Source organism: Schistocerca gregaria, chromosome 10 (genome assembly GCF_023897955.1).
Source record: "Schistocerca gregaria isolate iqSchGreg1 chromosome 10, iqSchGreg1.2, whole genome shotgun sequence".
Lineage (NCBI taxonomy): Eukaryota > Metazoa > Arthropoda > Insecta > Orthoptera > Acrididae > Schistocerca > Schistocerca gregaria.
Window position 1 is genome coordinate 91,114,770 of NC_064929.1, and position 18,652 is coordinate 91,133,421.

The following is an 18,652-nucleotide window of genomic DNA, read 5'->3' on the forward strand; positions in this document are numbered from 1 at the left end:
GCAGCTGTTTTATTTCTTCGTGCAAGACTTTCATTATTGTTTTAAGAGACTTCTTTTCCTTTCTGATGATCTCAATCGTCCTAGCTGCGTCACAATTGCGCATTGATTGATCCATAACGTTCACTGCAGTATGTTTACATTTTTCACAATACCATGCCATTATGAAGTTCACATCACTTGACACAGAAGGGTTGACTTTCCACAACGAAAGTGAAATCTTTTTTCACATAGTACACGAACTATACCACTTTTTACCGTTTTTGTACACTTTTTGCAAAAATTACACTTTAGAGCAGCAATGTCATGAGCTTCCACATATGAGACGTCTGTACTTGACTCCATCTTTTATAGCAACTGAGATGAGTTCTGCCACAAGCATACGGTATGTGTAAGAAATCTGCGAGTACTTAATAAAACTGAACCCGCCCATTGTGCCCAGCGACAGTGCCCATCAGTTTGAGGACTGTGACATACGAAAAGTACTTTCTGACAGTCACAGTATAGGTGTCCCCGGACGAATACATTATCATCATCTGGGACATTCTAATTCTTAACACCTTCAGATATATCAAACTCGAAAGTATTTGACCGTTGTGGAGGAAAAATAGGATTGTCATTGGGGTCATAAATACACTGTTGAAAAAAAAATAGCAGCACCGAAAATTAATTACTGTAATGAAATTTTGGCCATAGATCTGTCTAGGTAACATATTTAACTGATTAACATTTCGAGATCACAGATTAATCTTAGTGAGAGAGAAGCCTTTACAAATGTGAAATGCCGGTACATTAATAACCGGTGTAACTGCCAGAATAGTTTCTAACACGCAAACATGTGTGCGTCGCGTCGTACAGGTGCCAGATGCCGATTCGTCAGACGGAGTTCTGTGCCCGTCGCACTCGGCTGCTTGATACTGGGGTAGTTAATGCGGTCTGTGGCCGACACCAGAGTCGTCATCCAGTGATGTCCCGTACGTGCTCGATCGGAGGAAGATCTGGCGGTCGAGTGGGCCGGGATGACACGTCGACACCGTGTAGAGCCTGTCAGATTACAACAGTGGTATATGTGCGAGTGCTATCCTTTCGGAAAACACCTTCCGGAATGGTGTTCACGAATGGCACCACAACAGGTCGAGCACCGAGGCAGAACCGTCTCGATCGGAAAAGACGACAGACCTCCACCCGTACCCTCCAGGGAGCTCTCCTCGTCAACACTGAAGTTGCAAGTGGTGGCGGTTTGAGGTCAGTGAAATGAGCGCGACATGGCGTCCGGTTCAGATCTGTCCTCGAAGTAACCAATCTGTAACAGTTCCTCGTGGCACTGTGCTGGAAACTGCTGCTCAAATTGGTGCTGCAGATGCACGTGCCGAACAAGACGGTCGTCTGAAGCACAGTCTTCTCCCAGTCGCACATTCTCTTGGCCACCACGGCCAGTGATCAATGGACAGTGGCTACATTCCTGCCAAGTCTTTCTGCAATACCACAGAAGGAATGTCCAGTTTCTTGTAGCCGTATTGCGCGACCTCACTCAAATTTGCCGAGATGTCGATACATCTTTGTCGTCTTTGTCTTTCGTGACTGACGTCAACTCTCCGTGTCTCATCTTGGAGGTAACTAGTGCTCACGACAGTTGCAGTGCGTATTTGAAGCGAATCTGATTTGCGTCCTCACAGTGGCATTACTAGTGCCACTGGTGTGAAATCTGAATAGGTGACATCTTTCAGATATAGAAACACGCCTTCCAGCTTTTATTTATGTAGGACAACTCCTTCTGGGTGTTGAGATTTTTTTATCCACCAGTGTATTATGACTCAGTTATTAGCATCCAGATAGGCTATATCTGATTCTGTCTTACTTTCTGAGGTTACTCACTGTAATGTGACACTATTTAGAACGTCTGTGGCCTAGTATTGACTGAAGGAGAAGAAAGTGCACGAAGGAATTTTTAGCCGTAATAGTGCCCGGTGCACTGAGAAATAATTTCTCTCGGTACCCTCGTGCAGATTTTATTCGTTTACATTACAGCAGTATAGGCTTTTACAATTTCTGATTTTTAAAAAGGTATTTAGCCTCATTTACTATGACCAATTTGTATAAACATTTTACCTGCAATTGTAAGCAAGATCTTTTGTACGGCTTTAGTGTTTGTCATGTTTCTCTTTGTGAATAAATCTGGAAACCTCAGTTATCACAATCCCATCACCTACACACGTGGGCTACGTATGCTAGCCATTTCTATTTGTAAGTTTCTTTTCACAGTAGTATAAGAAGAGTGAGCGACCGTGGTTCCTACATATTTACTGCGTGACGCATCTGTGTAGGCTTGAACCCATTTTAGTAGACGTGAATGGTGCCACTAATCTGAAAAGGTAATTGCTGCATATTTATGCAGATGTACATACTTCTTGTCAAAGCCGGTTATTTGTTTTCGAATACGTCTCTGCTATTCTCCCGGTCATGTGTTTTATAGGACATCGCGCGAGGCCTTGTCAAAAAAAATGTGGGCAGTTACCTGCTGGGTCTTTCGAATGTTTTAGGTGCAGTTTCCTGAGTACTTAACATCTTCTGTATCAGTAAGTTATTTTTGTTTTTAAATTTTTTGGGCTTTTAATGCATTGACTGTTACTGACTTTTTTGCTAAATCAGTCATGCCATTTGTATGCAAGGTTGTATTTTTTCTCATAGATCAATCTGAAGATGCCTTGTAAAGATGAAATGCATCACTGAAGGAGAAGTAAAATAAAAAATCCAGTTTTTCAACCAGTACTGTTTGTTCATTTGTATTCAAGATTTCGTAATATTGGAAAGATCAGCAACTTTCTTTAAATGTGCAGAAAAGTAAAATTACGTGCTTAACAAAACACAAGAATGTGGTATCCAACGAGTAAGACATCTCTGAGTTATTATTGGAATCGTTCAACTTGTACAAACACTTCTTCAACCATTTGTGGGAATCTGAAATGGAGTGACCCCATAGGCAATTGGAAGTAAAGCAAATGGTGTATTTAATTTCATTGTGTAAGACACTGGGAAAATGCAATCAAATTCTAAATAAAATTGCTTACATACGTCATTCGATCCAGCTTAGAGCATTACTAGAGTGTGTGGGACCCAAACCAAAAGGGACTAACAGCTGATATTAAACTATACAAAGTAGAGTAACATGAACGAACAGATTGTTTTGTGTATTATGTAGAATCCGTTTGCTTCAGTATTGCTGCTGATGTATTTTCATGATACTGTTGCTTCATATATTGTTATTATTGATATTTTAGTGTTAGTAATGACGATGGCGGTGATGATGATGATGATAATTATTACCACCATCTCTATCACCAGAATCACTACCAACGGATGAAAGGATCCAGTGGCAATACACAGGACTTACGCTTGACGATAGCAATTCAAAATTTTCCAGTCATCCATATTCAGGCTTTGCACGATTTCATTAAATCTACTGAGGTAAATGAGATAGTTCCTCTGAAGTTAATTTTCTTCCCCATTCTGCCTCTGTACACATCTTCAGAAACTACTCTCCACACCCGACCCTTTCCCTCCTACATAGAAATTTCACTGTGTACCTCCCACAGTGGGAAAGTGCTGTCATCTGGTTGGAGCCTTCTGATTGACCAGATTCTTCCCAATCTCGATCTGTCTCTTGCCAAAGAGGGTTGTCCTAACCACATCAGTGTCGCCTGTGGCACTTTTTCAGCTGTCGACCTCGCACTCTTCCCAAAACGGTGGACTTGCTACAGTGATTGCTACGTGACAATCTTTTTGACAGTGACCACTTCCTGGTGATTTGCCATTTTGTGGTCATTGTCGAATGGTGGCTGATGCTTAATGATCAGTTTTCGTCCAATATGTAGGGTGAGTTCATTCGTTTGCAAAGGAAGGCCGATGTTGTTTGCCCCGTTTTGCCCGGTCGGCAACATGCTTTGGTGACAGAATTGACGTGCACATCCTGCAGTCTTTCTCAAGCAATTTACACAGACTGCTTCGTAAAAAAACTTGCATTTTTGTGTTAATTGTATCTTTTATGTCAGATTTGTGGTGATGTGCCCATCATTTCATTATTGGTCATTGTTATTGTGATATTGCACGAACTTCGAAAAAGTTTGTAACGAAAATTGGGGGTCGCTGTGATTTTGCGTGTGGGCCGTACTGCATAATATGTAGCCGTGTATGAAATTTCGGTGACATATTGAATTTTTCTTTAGATTCTGGTGGAGGTCTTTACCTGTAACCTGAAAAAAACTGATCTGGTCTAGCAGACTCATTTGCAATCCACAACATTCCTCATATTTTTCAAACAGTTTGTTGTTGAAATGAGAGTTTGGCAAATGATAGCGAACAAAGAGAAGAATATTTTTCCAAATGGTTATTGTGCAAAACTTTATTATCTACCTTGTTATTTCCACTAACTACAGATTTTTTTGATGAAAGAGTGTAATTCTTAAGGGCCATCGATAGCTGGTGAAGCGAGAAATGCTTTTGGGTTTTGAAACAGCATCAGTGAAGAAATTACACACTTATTTTTGTAGTGAGGATGTGCTTTTTCATAAGCTATTGACTTGACTTTAGTTTTATTAATTGAGAAATTGAAGAAAAGTACAGTTTCAGAATTCTATTGCAGCTACATCTGCACAACATGTAAGTGAGGTGAAGAAATGCGTAGCTTTTACTAAAAACTTGCAAGACGTGATGCTTCTCTAAAAGTTACAAATGGCTAAAAAGCCTGGTGAAAACAAATCATTGTTTTTGTTGCATTTTCAGCTGAACTCTTTCTAGATACTAACCAGAAGATACTTTACAGAAGAATGAAAAAACTAGTAGAAGCCGACCTCGGGGAAGATCAGTTTGGATTCTGCAGGAATGTTGGAACACGTGAGGCAATACTGACCCTACGACTCGTCTTAGAAGCTATGTTTCTAGCATTTGTAGATTTAGAGAAAGATTTTGACAATGTTGACTGGAATACTCTCTTTCAAATTCTGAAGGTGGCAAAGGCAAATACAGGGAGCGAAAGGCTTTTTACAATTTGTACAGAAACCAGATGGCAGTTATAAGGGTTGAGGGACATGAAAGGGAAGCAGTGGTTGGGAAGGGAGTGAGACAGGGCTGTAGCCTATCCCCAATATTATTCAATCCGTGTATTGAGCAAGCAGTGAAGGAAACAAAAGAAAAATTCGGAGTAGGTATTAAAATCCATGGAGAAGAAATAAAAACTTTGAGGCTCAACGATGACATTGTATTTCTGTCAGACAGCAAAGGACTTGGAAGAGCAGTTGAACAGAATTGACAGTGTCTTTAAAAAAGGATATAAGATGAACATCAACAGAAGCAAAACGAGGATAATGGAATGTAGTTGAATTAAGTCGGGTGATGCTGAGGGAATTATATTAGGAAATGAGACACTTAAAGTAGTAAAGGAGTTTTGCTGTTTAGGGAGTAAAATAACTGATGGTCGAAGTAGAGAGGGTATAAAATGTAGACTGGAAAGTGCAAGGATAGTGTTTCTGAAGAAGAGAAACTTGTTAACATCGAGTATAGATTTAAGTGTCAGGAAGTCATTTCTGAAAGTATTTGTATGGAGTGTAGCCCTGTATGCAAGTGAAACATGGACGATAAATAGTTTGGACAAGAAGATAATAGAAGCTTTTGAAATGTGCTACAGACGAATGCTGAAGATTAGATGGGTAGATCACATAACTTATGAGGAAGTATTGAATAGGATTGGGGAGAAGAGGAGTTTGTGGCACAACTTGACCAGAAGAAGGGATCGGTTGGTAGTACATGTTCTGAGGCATAAAGGGATCATCAATTTAGTATTGGAGGGCAGTGTGGAGGGTAAAAATCATAGAGGGAGACCAAGAGATGAATACACTAATCAGATTCACGAGGAGTAGGTTGCGGTAGGTACTGGGAGATGAAGAGGCTTGCACAGGATAGAGTAGCATGGAGAGCTGCAGCAAACCAGTCTCAGGACTGAAGACGACAACAACAAAAACTACTACTACTACTACTACTACTACTACTACTACTACTACTACTAACCTAAGCAGAGGTGACAGTAGATCTTTTTGATACAAATGCGGGCTCACTATACAAATGTAGGCACCGAGAGGCTCCACTTAATACTTACAAAAAATGTGAGTGTAGAATTTAGTTTAGAACAGCACTTCCCTCCAGTGCTTGGCATTCCCCGTACAGTGCGTGCCTGCAACCCCCATCACTATTGCCCCTCCATCCGTGCCTTGCCAATTGTGCATTTATCGGCCACATTATTTTGCACACACTCTACTACTTTGTCTTCAGAGAGCTAATGGCAGTCGTATACCTCCGCTGTCACCTTCGTCCCCTCTGTCGAGAAGGCATCGGCAAAGTCTCTGACACTACAACCAATGCTATTGGAGCTGTTATTCCCCTCTCCACGAGTCCCCTGTACCTCTGGCTGCTGCTACAGTGGCTACTCAGCTGTGAAAGTGTACAGCAACGTCTCTGGTGACATTCCATCACGACAAATTGTACGATGATGCTCTCGCCGATTGAGAACTCTTTGGGCTCGTCACTCGTCACGTGATGTGACCCCCTGATCCTGATTCAATTTGTCATCAGATTATCCAGTGCACTGTTCTAATATTCCTAGAAAGTATTTTCCATTCACAATGTTGAGATAATATAGTTAGCCCAACCCTCGAACTAGACAGAATCCTAGCCATTTCTTGAAGGATTATGTAGTTTCCAAAATGAGTTTCTTCTTACGCCCATCTATAATTAGTCAGACATCACCCAAAATTGGCATTTTGTGGTTTGAAAGCTCACAAGTAAGACCTATGTTGGGCATTAATAACACATGTACTTCCTTCACAAATCATGTCAACTCACATACAATTAAACCTCCTGGATTCAATATATTATGCCCAAACTGAGACTCACAGGATAATGGGATCTCTTTCCTTAAAAACCTTATAATGTTTCTACCTATGCTTTGGAACTCGGTGCACCTCTAAGGATGGCAGTATGTGTATCTTATGTTTCTGTGTCTGAGCAGATATTTTCTCTCAAAAAGCTGCTACAACGGCCACCCCATCTCAGAAGATGTCTTTCTTTGATAGAATTCGTCACGTGCAAATAAAACTTAACAACCCCATACGATAACTGTACTCTTGCCTATGACATCTTATTTTATAATTTTCGGTTGCAAGTATGATTTGTTTGTTGGAAGACGTAGAGTCACACAACTCCTCTGGGGTGGCGTATCTCTCGGACTCATACCTTGCAAGTATCAAATGAGGGATTAATTGCATTGGCATAATGAGGTGAAATGAAAGCACGAATTGCATTCGCATAGTGAGGTGAAACGAAAGCACAAATTGCATTGGCACAGCAAGGTGAAATGATAGCATAAATTGGCCAGATGAGAGTAGGACTCACTGAGGGTTCCGTACAGATTTATTTATGTATATAAAACATTTTATTCATTGATCAATCTAGAATATTAGTGACTTGTGCCTGCTATTGACATTGATACTTGCAATGTATGAGTCCCAGAGATTCCAAGACTTCCAGGAATGTTTTAATTCCATGTTTGAAACGACAAATGAAATATATTTTTCATGTAACAAAATTACAAATTCATAATTTTCGTATTTTTTCCACTTTATATATACTGTGAAAACATGCTTTTTGCCAACTTTCATAACTCCACATCAATGAGTAGTACCCTATAATTTTAATGAGTGAGTTTGCAAGTATCAAAATTTGTGATGTAAATAATCTATAATAAATAATAAATCTTGTGATTACATTGACTTAGAAGCTTACCTTCACACTGCCGAGGGACTGTAGACGTTAAGTCGTGACAAATTTCAACTTGATAAAGGGATTTTAACAGATTGTGAACAGTCAATCTGTCTGATAACAAGTGACAAATAAAATGTTTTTTGTGTGATACAATTGCAAATTACCAATTTTTGGATTCTTTCCTTTGGTTGTGCTGTGAAAACTTGCTTCATGCAAAATTTCATGATTCTGCATCCTATAGGTTTTGATGAGTAAGTTTGTATCAAAATTTGCAACGTAGATGGCCATATCTATTTATTGCAGTGACATAGAAGTTTATTGCTCCAGTGGGTGTGTAGCACACTTTGTCCACTTGTAAAGAATAGTTGTCTTTACATTACTGAGGTAAACGTGTATGTGCAAAATCAGAGTTTAATCTTAGTTTTATTATACAGTGATAAAATAAAACCTTTCACCGTGTCATGCTGTTTCCACATACAGGTGTTACCCCACAGTGATGACCCACTCGAAGCATTACACGGCACAGTCGGGTCAGATCCCTGTGGCCCACATTCGATTACTAATTATCTCGTAGGCAACTGCCCGATTGTGGGATCGTGCTGCTAGCTCAGAATCTGGGCATTTTCTTGCTTGAATCGTAATTTTTTCATCTAGGTTCCTGTTTATTTTATATTGATGCTGCTTATTTGGATGTACGGCAACACAACTTGTTACTGTGTTAGCTGAAGAAGCAGTGAAGGAATAGATATGGGCTTCAAATTGTAAAACTAGGGGACAGGACAAAACAATGTCATTTGTGATCAGTACACCTTACGCGCAGGCATGCCGTTCCGAGGGTTAAATTGTTTTTTCTTCACCGAGGGACCGTAGAGCGTAATATGTGAGATAAATTTCAAGTGGATACGTCTACGTGTTGCAAAGAAATAGGGTTTTTAGCAGTCAGACAGTTGGACAATAGAGTGAACTAGTAACGGCTCCCGTACAGAACTGTACAGGTACAGAACTGTAAAGATAAAAGTACTTCAAATGATCTTTTCGTTCTATTATCACGTGAAGGAACCGGTAGCTCTGAAAGGTAGTGTTATTCTTGTTCCTCCATCTTTGTGTTTGTGTTTGTTGCCATTTAATTTTTTTATCTGTTTACTTCTGGTTTTATGAGAGTGTAGCTTCAATTACAGATGTTAAAATAGGTTACTACACACTGTTTGCAAATTGTCTGAGATACTATTTGCGAATGAACTATCAACACTTTACTATGTCGCAGGGCCCTGTGGCAGTGCTACCTGGATGACCGTAAGGGTGGTGGGAACGAGCAGGAAGCAATAGAGATCTTCCGAAACGTCCCGAACCTGTGTATAGTGCGCATGTGGTTCAATGTCAACCCCCTCGTCATCGAGGAGCTCTGTGATCACTGCCCGAGGCTCGCAGAGTTGCACCTCCATACCAGTCAGCAGCTCACCTACTCGGTAAGTGTCACGTCTTTTAAAGTGTAAGGTAAGTAAACCTGCCAGTGGTTACACAGGGCAGCTGTTCACATCTCAGGAGATACACAAATTTTCTCTGGTTCTTCATTAGATCATTAGGGGCATCGTGGAAAGGCAGTGGACACAGTGTGTAAATTTTCTGACGTTTACGGTTCTAAATCGGCCACTTTACAGTTTGTATTAGTAAAGTTTCAGCATATTTATTTCTGAAATTGATAACTGCCAGATAATTTCAGTATCTGTATCTGTAGCCTCTGTAAATGCCACAGCTGGAAACAAAACTACAGTCACAACACTCTTTCTCATTTCTGTTACACACTGCTGCCAGCAGGACTCCGAGCAGACATAAAGCTGAGTCTCTGGATACAGTATCGGATGAGTGAGAATAGTTTGTACTGACTTGTAATATAATTTTTGCAGTAGGAAGTGTGTGTGGTGCAATAAAAATCGGCAGTCTCTAAATGCCACTAAATGCCTTACTTTCGTAAGGGCCCGAGATGTACGAAACGGAACAGTATGGAAAAATGTGTTTTCAGTTTTCTTGTAAGCTATAGATATCTTTTAAAGAATCACTTTCCTTTAAGAAGAAAAAATTATTAGTAAACAGCAGAAGATATGACCTTTTGTAGAAAGATGTTGTACATCTACTCAACATCATGTCTGCTTTACTAAGCTTCCAGTCACATGAATGAGTGAAATAAGCCTCCTAGCTGAAGAGGGAACCACACAGACATGATAATAAAACATCAAAAGCAATAAAACTGTTTACCCACACAGAAGATACAAATTCTGTGAGTGTTATACCTGAACTACAAACAGAAAGAATCTTAAACACATTTGATTTTTAAGCAAAAGTGATAACATTTACAAAAATATTTGTGTATTCGAAATTTGATTGAAATGTAAGATTGTGCGAATCATTAGACTCCGTACAAAACTGTAATGTTAAGGGAAGTGTGTATCATAATAACAGACAACCTCTCATAGAACTGACAATAGGAATATATGCTTCTTGTATATGACATATATCTTCAGTCTCTTACTTTCAGTGGAGTAAACTGCACTTTTATGCATATTTCTAAGTATTTTTTCATGGATAAGTTGTAGCTTCTGTCACTGAATCAGTAAGATTAGTCTGCTCTTACATTTATTTCACGATCATTTAGAAATACTTGGAACTAGGATTCCCGTAAACAGGGAATATAAGGAATTATCAGGGAATTTCATGCAACTGCAAAATATCAGGGGATTTCATAAAGTATCAGAAAATTTTCTTGCAACTACTCAATACATTTTTTAATTGCTGCAGAGAGGTACTTTGTGCCCATGTGCCAGCATGTTCTTCACAATGTTTCACACTCTTTATGAATTGCACTGAAAGCTTAGTACACATTATTGTTTACAATAACACCATAATTGTTGCGACCCGTATTTGTGCTTGTTGTTCTGTGATATAAACTGTGGAAACTGAGTCATGGTACACACTATACATATGTATCATATAATGGCCTTACATATTATCACATCATAATTCTCAACCAACCAATTAAATATTCTAAAATCAATCTATACATTATGCATTTATAGTAAAATTACACTCAATTCCAGTACACATATATCACTCAACTATTCCATTAAAGAATATTACTATCATTATCAACAATTTTCATCTATGTGATCTGAAAAAAAGTTTCGTTACTTAATTGGCATTTATTACATTTATACAGCATGACAATTATTTAACTACACTCCTGGAAATGGAAAAAAGAACACATTGACACCAGTGTGTCAGACCCATCATACTTGCTCCGGACACTGCGAGAGGGCTGTACAAGCAGTGATCACACGCATAGCACAGTGGACACACCAGGAACCACGGTGTTAGCCGTCGAATGGCGTTAGCTGCGCAGCATTTGTGCATCGCCGCCGTCAGTGTCAGCCAGTTTGCCGTGGCATACGGAGCTCCATCGCAGTCTTTAACACTGGTAGCATGCCGCGACAATGTGGACGTGATCCGTATGTGCAGTTGACGGACTTTGAGCGAGGGCGTATAGTGGGCATGCGGGAGGCCGGGTGGACGTACCGCCGAATTGCTCAACACGTGGGGCGTGAGGTCTCCACAGTACATCGATGTTGTCGCCAGTGGTCAGCGGAAGGTGCACGTGCCCGTCGACCTGGGACCGGACCACAGCAACGCACGGATGCACGCCAAGACCGTAGGATCCTACGCAGTGCCGTAGGGGACCGCACCGCCACTTCCCAGCAAATTAGGGATACTGTTGCTCCTGGGGTATCGGCGAGGACCATTCGCAACCGTCTCCATGAAGCTGGGCTATGGTCCCGCACACCGTTAGGCCGTCTTCCGCTCACGCCCCAACATCGTGCTGCCCGCCTCCAGTGGTGTCGCAACAGGCGTGAATGGAGGGACGAATGGAGACGTGTCGTCTTCAGCGATGAGAGTCGCTTCTGCCTTGGTGCCAGTGATGGTCGTATGCGTGTTTGGCGCCGTGCAGGTGAGCGCCACAATCAGGACTGCATACGACCGAGGCACACAGGGCCAACACCCGGCATCATGATGTGAGGAGCGATCTCCTACACTGGCCATACACCTCTGGTGATCGTCGAGGGTACACTGAATAGTGCACGGTACATCCAAACCGTCATCGAACCCATCGTTCTACCATTCCTAGACTGGCAAGGGAACTTGCTGTTTCAACAGGACAATGCACGTCCACATGTATCCTGTGCCACCCAACTTGCTCTAGAAGGTGTAAGTCAACTACCCTGGCCAGCAAGATCTCCAGATCTCTCCCCCATTGAGCATGTTTGGGACTGGATGAAGCGTCGTCTCACGCGGTCTGCACGTCCAGCATGAACACTGGTCCAACTGAGGCGCCAGGTGGAAATGGCATGGCAAGCCGTTCCACAGGACTACATCCAGCATCTCTACGATCGTCTCCATGGGAGAATAGTAGCCTGCATTGCTGCGAAAGGTGGATATACACTGTACTAGTGCCGACATTGTGCATGCTCTGTTGCCTGTGTCTATGTGCCTGTGGTTCTGTCAGTGTGATCATGTGATGTATCTGACCCCAGGAATGTGTCAATAAAGTTTCCCCTTCCTGGGACAATGAATTCACGGTGTTCTTATTTCAATTTCCAGGAGTGTATATGAAAAAAAAAGGAAATTAGCTACAAACTCTGGCATGCACACATTTTATTCAACATGTAAACATCACTACAGATATTCGGATTTAGGTTATAACATGTTCGATTTGCTTGCCGTCATTGGGTGTGATATGGTGCAGACAGAGAAATTCTGCATGACCCGCCAAAGTGTCTGTTCATTGATGCTGTCGATTACCTCCTGAATGATTGTTTTCAGCTCAGCAATGGTTTTGGTGTTATTTCTGTACACCTTGTATTTAATTTAGCCACACAAAAATGAGCCGTGTTCATATCTGGAGAATATGGCAGACAATTGAGGCCCATGTGAGTGGCCTCTGGGTATCCCTGAGCCAGAATGCAGTCCCCAGAGTGCTCCTTCAGGACATCACTCTCCTTCAGTGGGGGTCAAGCCCCATCTTGCATGAAACAGATCTTGTTGAAATCAGGGTAACTTTGGATAATGGAGCTGAAATCATCTTCTAAAAGCATCACACACTATTTGGTAGTCATTGTGTCATCGAGGAATAACACACAGATTAATTCGTTACTAGGCATTGCATACCACACAGTCGCCCTTCGACAGTGAAGAGACTTCTCGATTGGGAAATGCGGATTCTCAGTCTTGAAAAAGCCCATTTTCACATGCAAATGCTGACAACAACAATGCACGTGCACCTGTGCATAATAATTCCCATCATGCTCTGTGGCCAACCGTGTAGTTTGAATGTCCTAACACAAACCATTCAGAAGTTACGACAATTTTATTTAATGTAGTTCAATAATTGTCACCCTGCAAATAATAATAATAATAATAATAATAATAATAATAATAATAATAATAATAATTTATTTGTCCAAAAAACTTTTACAGTCGTGGACATAGTCAGTCAGTACATACATGAACAATAATAATAGTTCAGTACTAGAAATAAAGTACATACAACATTAAAAATCCCTGACGGAGTACAAGCATTTAGCAGTTAACAGCTCCTTTAATTTTATTTTAAATATGTTTCCTTTTAACATTTTTATGGTATTTGACAGCCTGTTGAAAAAATCTTCCAGTTGAAAATGGATTTTGATTCGTTGCTTTTTTATTTCTGAATTTTATGTGGTAATCCTCTTTCTTCCTTGTATTATAACTATGGATATCACTATTTATTATACTGTGCTCCATATTTTCTTTTACAAATAGTATATATACCCCCCAGGGGGCTCGCGGTCCTTTCGTGAGTACGTGCGTGGCGAGCACGGGGCCCCGAGCTATTGCAGCCTTCCTTCTTTTTCCGGGCTGCATTTCCTTTCCCTTCCCCTCCTTTCCTGTCCTTCATCCTTCCCTCCGACCTCTCCTCTCCCTCTCTTGGTGTCCCTCCTTATGTTGGCCCTGCTATTCTCCTGGTTCTGTTGACCTTGCAATTCGGCCTTGTTCTGTAATTCCTTCATCCTTTTGGTATTCTCTGGTCCCCTCTGGGGTTTGACCTCCATCACTAAATTTTCTTCCGTAGTGTGAGCCATTTGGGGAAGAGCACCTTACCTAGTGTCTCCGGCGTGTGCCATCATCATTGATTCCATCGTTTCCTTTACGTCGTTGTTTGACGCTAGGGTCCATAGCCAGCACGGTAGCCAGCCCGTGTGGTGGGGTCGCTATGTACCCTTTTGGTTGAGCCCCCTGAAAACACAGGGATCACACGTCTGATACCTGAGCTGTGACCTCCTCATGTAAGCCTAGGAGTGGTTGCTTGTCGTCCTGGAGCATCGGAACTCCCAGCAATGGCCGCCGTGCCAGACGGCCCTTGCTGTGGCTGGGTGGCGCCCATGAGGTGGTTCTCAGTTTCCTCCGTGAAAGTGGTTTTTATTCTCAGTTTTAAGGATTTTCATCTCCCTCTGGAGTAGGGGCAGGGCGGTGAGGGTTGGGATGTCTCCCACTGTAGGCTGTGCTTGGAGATTCCTGTCTCCCCTCCCTGGCCATGTTCCTTCTTTTTTCCCTTTTACTGTTTTTATCGCCTTTTAGGTTTGTTTAATCCCTTTTACAATCCGCCCTTGTACACTCTGGCGGTTGAACGCTTTTAAATAGCATGTGGTCTTGCTTGTACTGCTTCACAGGTGGGATATTTCCTCTCTTGAGTTTGCCCATTTACTGACTTCCCTCCTTGTGTTTTTATCATTGACGACACAACTGCACTTTTTTTTAGCCTTTTACCTTTTACCTTTATCGTTTTTGACTCTTCTGAGCTGTCCCTCTGTCGGAACTGACCGTCTTTGTAACAAGGGACTGATGACCTTGCTGTTTGGTCCCTTCAACCCCAATCAACCAACCAACCAACCAACAAATAGTATAGTCCTTAAAACATGTAATGAATACACTATTAGTATATTATACTTAATACAGTATTCTCTATAGGATTGACATTTACTAATATTCGCTATTATCCTAATTGCTCTCTTCTGGGCTCTAAAAGCCCGATCTGTGTATACCATTGGTGCCCCGCCCCAAATCTCAATACCGTATTGTAGGTGGGAGTGTATAATACCAAAATAGATTTGTCTTAAGACTGGTGATGTTATTATACTAGAAAGGCATTTTAACAGGTAGGTGTTACACGAGATTTTTTACACGTGTAGCTGACGTGCTCCTTCTGTGTAAGATGTTCAACAACTATAATACCCAGGAATTTATGTTTGTTAATTGTTTCAATTGATAACTCTCAGTATCCACTTGTCTTGATTTGTAATTTAGCATAAACTCAATTAGAATTGTCTTTTCCTCATTTAATGTCAGTTTATTTTTAGTCATATATTCTGTGATGAAGCTAGTGTTCTTCATATTATTTTGCATTGCTAGGTGTTTTGTAGGGCCCCAGCTTATTAAGGTGGTGTCGTCGGCATAATTCACAAGGTCTGCATTTTTTGAAATTATTATATCATTGATGTACATTACATAGTCAATACTCAAATGTGCTCATAGATGAATGTTCATGTCAAATGCTTTTACTCACAAAGTTTGTAAAAATTCTAGATTTCTTCCGTAATAATCCAGACGCTGACTGAGAAACTGCAGTGTAACAAGCCCAAACCATCTTCAAAATGATAAAAGTTTTGAATAACAACACACACTAACTAGTTCACCTAACTAAATACCACGTATCTGCAAAGCCTCTCCACAGTAGTGAGCCTCGCACGTTTCGCCTCGTGGTGCACACGACGTCGGCAGCACATTTGAGTGTCTCCTGCAATAGGAAGGGAAAGATAAGTTAGTGTCTCTATTAGCAGATACTGTAAGGGAGGCCACAGTCACACAGGGGATGATCCCCGTAGTTAATAGGACCAGACAGACAGGTTTTATAGGTTGAAGACAAAGTCCAAACAGACAATAATCAAGAAAACTAGAATAAAAGAAGTTTCGTGTACAGTAAATAGGGGTACAGCTAAGTGCAAGGGTCTACGGTTTGTGCGCAGAAGTACGGTATGTAACACGAGCTTTGCTCGGTCAGTAGATGCCATCCGGCCGCACTGCGATGAGGCTACACCGCTGGCTGTCGTCCGCAGCTTGCCAATTGCAGTGCCGGCTCAGGTGCTAATGTCTTTCTTTGTTCACCACGGAGCCTTTCGATATGACTGTAAGTAGCCAGTGTTAGGATGTCAGACACAGTGATGACAGGTGCGCATAGCGTGCGTGGTTTTTACAGTCTACCTTTGTTAATAAAACTGTTTACATTTCTCGGTTTGTGTATTGCCGTACCTCGAGGACCCGCCGCTTACTAATCCCGACAAATATTTTGTCTAATTATCATTCGGGCAACAATACAAACTACCCCCTTATAGAAGTGGTGTCAGCATGGGGATAATTACGGAAAATCTACAGTCCTGAAGAGGTGAAGCAAACGTGAACTTCGAACAGCAGCAGTGTGAACATCTTCTGACTACGCGGGGACATTCGGTGCTGGAATTCGGGTTGGTCTACTCCAGTTTGGCAAGAATACAAAAGGCAGTGATGGATTTTTTACATTCGAGTGACTCATTGGTGTTAAATTAGACGAAATGTCGCAATCCAGTCAGAGTAACATTGTCAATCTACAAACTGTTATTAATGAATTGCAAGGACAGATTTGGCAGTTAAAACCAGAAAGAAGCGAGTGTAACATTCTGAAAGAATTGTCAAATGATAGTTCGTGCAGTACAGGTACAACTACAATAAAGAATTTTTCATTATTGCCATCAGTACCAGTGTTTAGCTGGGAACTCAGATGATGTGTGAAGGTGTTTTTTTTAAACTTGAAGGTGCCACACTGTTAGGATCCTGGACAGATTCCCATAAGCTAGTGGTCGCCAAATTAAGAATTCAGGGAGCGGCACGAGATTTCATTAGTGTGGAGCCTACTTGCGTGAAAACAAAAGATTACAATGAGTTTAGAGTGATTGTTGTTCAGAGATTTAAACGTAAAAACACGATCAGATTTTAGAGAGCAGCTTCTCAGTTTGCGAATGCGACGAGACACATCTATCGACCAGTTTACTGACAGAATTCGAAATGTCAATGCTCAAACGTACGAGTTAGAAGATGAAAATGAAAATCGCATTCAGTTGTTTGAAGCTGACCTGAGCCTTGGACACATTGGTTCGTGGGTTGCACATAGGAAGTAAGCAAAGCTGTTCTATTGGCATGATGCAAAATGCTTCAGGAAGCAGTAGAATCAGCTGTCGATTTTGTTGAAGCACTAAGATGACTGAAATGAGATGCAGAAACATGAGCGCAGTGTTTTCAACACCACAGTACAATGCTACAGATGCAATAAGCTGGGTCACAAGTGTAAGGAATGTAAAGGGAATCGAATCTGCTATCAATTGTGGGATCCAGGGTCATGTTTTGAGAGGTTGTCGCAACAAGAAGAAAGGTAATGCAAACAACAGACACTCTGCCAGTACGGGGATGTATGGGCTACCACTCCATCTGCCCATTGCTAGAGACAGTGATTTTTGTTAGTTCCAGTGAAAATCAGACCGAAAATGACTTTGTGATAGGTGCTGTATATCGTGGGAAAAACATCAAACTACTTATTGACACAGGAACACGGACCTCATTAATGTGGTGTGGCATAGATAAATGGGATAAATTGAAACAGCCGCTATTAAGTGTGAGGGTTAAACGGAGAGAAGCTATGTAACTATGGAGAAGGTGGTGTAGAATTAAATCTTGGCCAAGGCCAAGATGAAGGTGAAAATAAAAATATACTCAGCAAGGGTGTAAGTAGTTTCAAAATAACAAAACATGTTATGACAGTGTACTTGGATTTGATTTCTTGTCCGCTAATGAGGCAGAGATATTTGTCACAGAAGGAAATATCAGACTAGGCCATAGCAACTACAACCAACGAAATCTTTCTTCAGATCGTACTCAAAGGAGCAGCAATACTGACGTTTTGGGAATGGACCGCCCAAACGATGCATCAGTTCAAACCGTTGAGTCAATGTTCAAATTAATCAGCCTCAGCAAATTCCCAGGGGTGCAGGAAAGACAATCTACGGTGAAGTTACGTCACCCCGATGCAAGGAAGGAACTTTGTTATTGAGTCATCCGAGAAAAGTGAGTTACTGGATACAATGAATTGTTATGTTTCTAGAAGTTTAGGTGTCGCTACACTGGTGAGACAGAATGTCGCAAAAGTCCCAGTTACAATAACAAATATGAGCAATGAGGATGTTGTTTTGCCACAAGGAATGAAAGTTGCTGAAGTGTTGAGCGTAAGTAACAGTGACGTAATATAGGTTCCAGATAAGGTAACAAATGCTGCAGTTATAAACACGGATTTTTGTAACAGTACTGCAAAATTACAATGAGGAGACGAAGTTAATAATGAAATCAAGTGAAAGATTTGGAAGAAGATAGAACATTTGACAGCTGATAAACACAAGATTTTAGCACCTGTTTTGTTGGAGTATGCAGATTTATTCGGAGAATGTGCAAATTTACCTTTCACTCATTTAGTTCAGCATCGTATTCATACAGGGAATGCAGCCCGAATCACACAGAAACCGTCCTGTATACCATTCAGTCAATGAGAGTTGGTAGAAGACATGGTTAAAGAACAATTAGAAGCGAGAATTATAAAACCGAGAGATTCTTCAGACCCACCGTGGAGGTTTGCCAGTTGTAATTGTAAAGAAGAAACCAATTTCTGGACAACCACAGTTCTGTT

General features: G+C 41.2%; 1 protein-coding gene across 9 annotated transcripts in view; it reads left to right on the forward strand.

Moving 5' to 3' along the window:
• The window catches only part of LOC126293725 (uncharacterized), a 122,652-nt gene that overhangs the window by 21,956 nt on the left and 82,044 nt on the right, over positions 1-18,652 (forward strand). For all 9 annotated transcript variants that reach the window (XM_049987041.1, XM_049987048.1, XM_049987040.1 and 6 more), the window contains one exon: positions 9,071-9,272. In XM_049987041.1, coding sequence (XP_049842998.1) covers positions 9,071-9,272 — 202 coding nt within the window. The remainder of the gene's footprint in view (positions 1-9,070; positions 9,273-18,652) is intronic.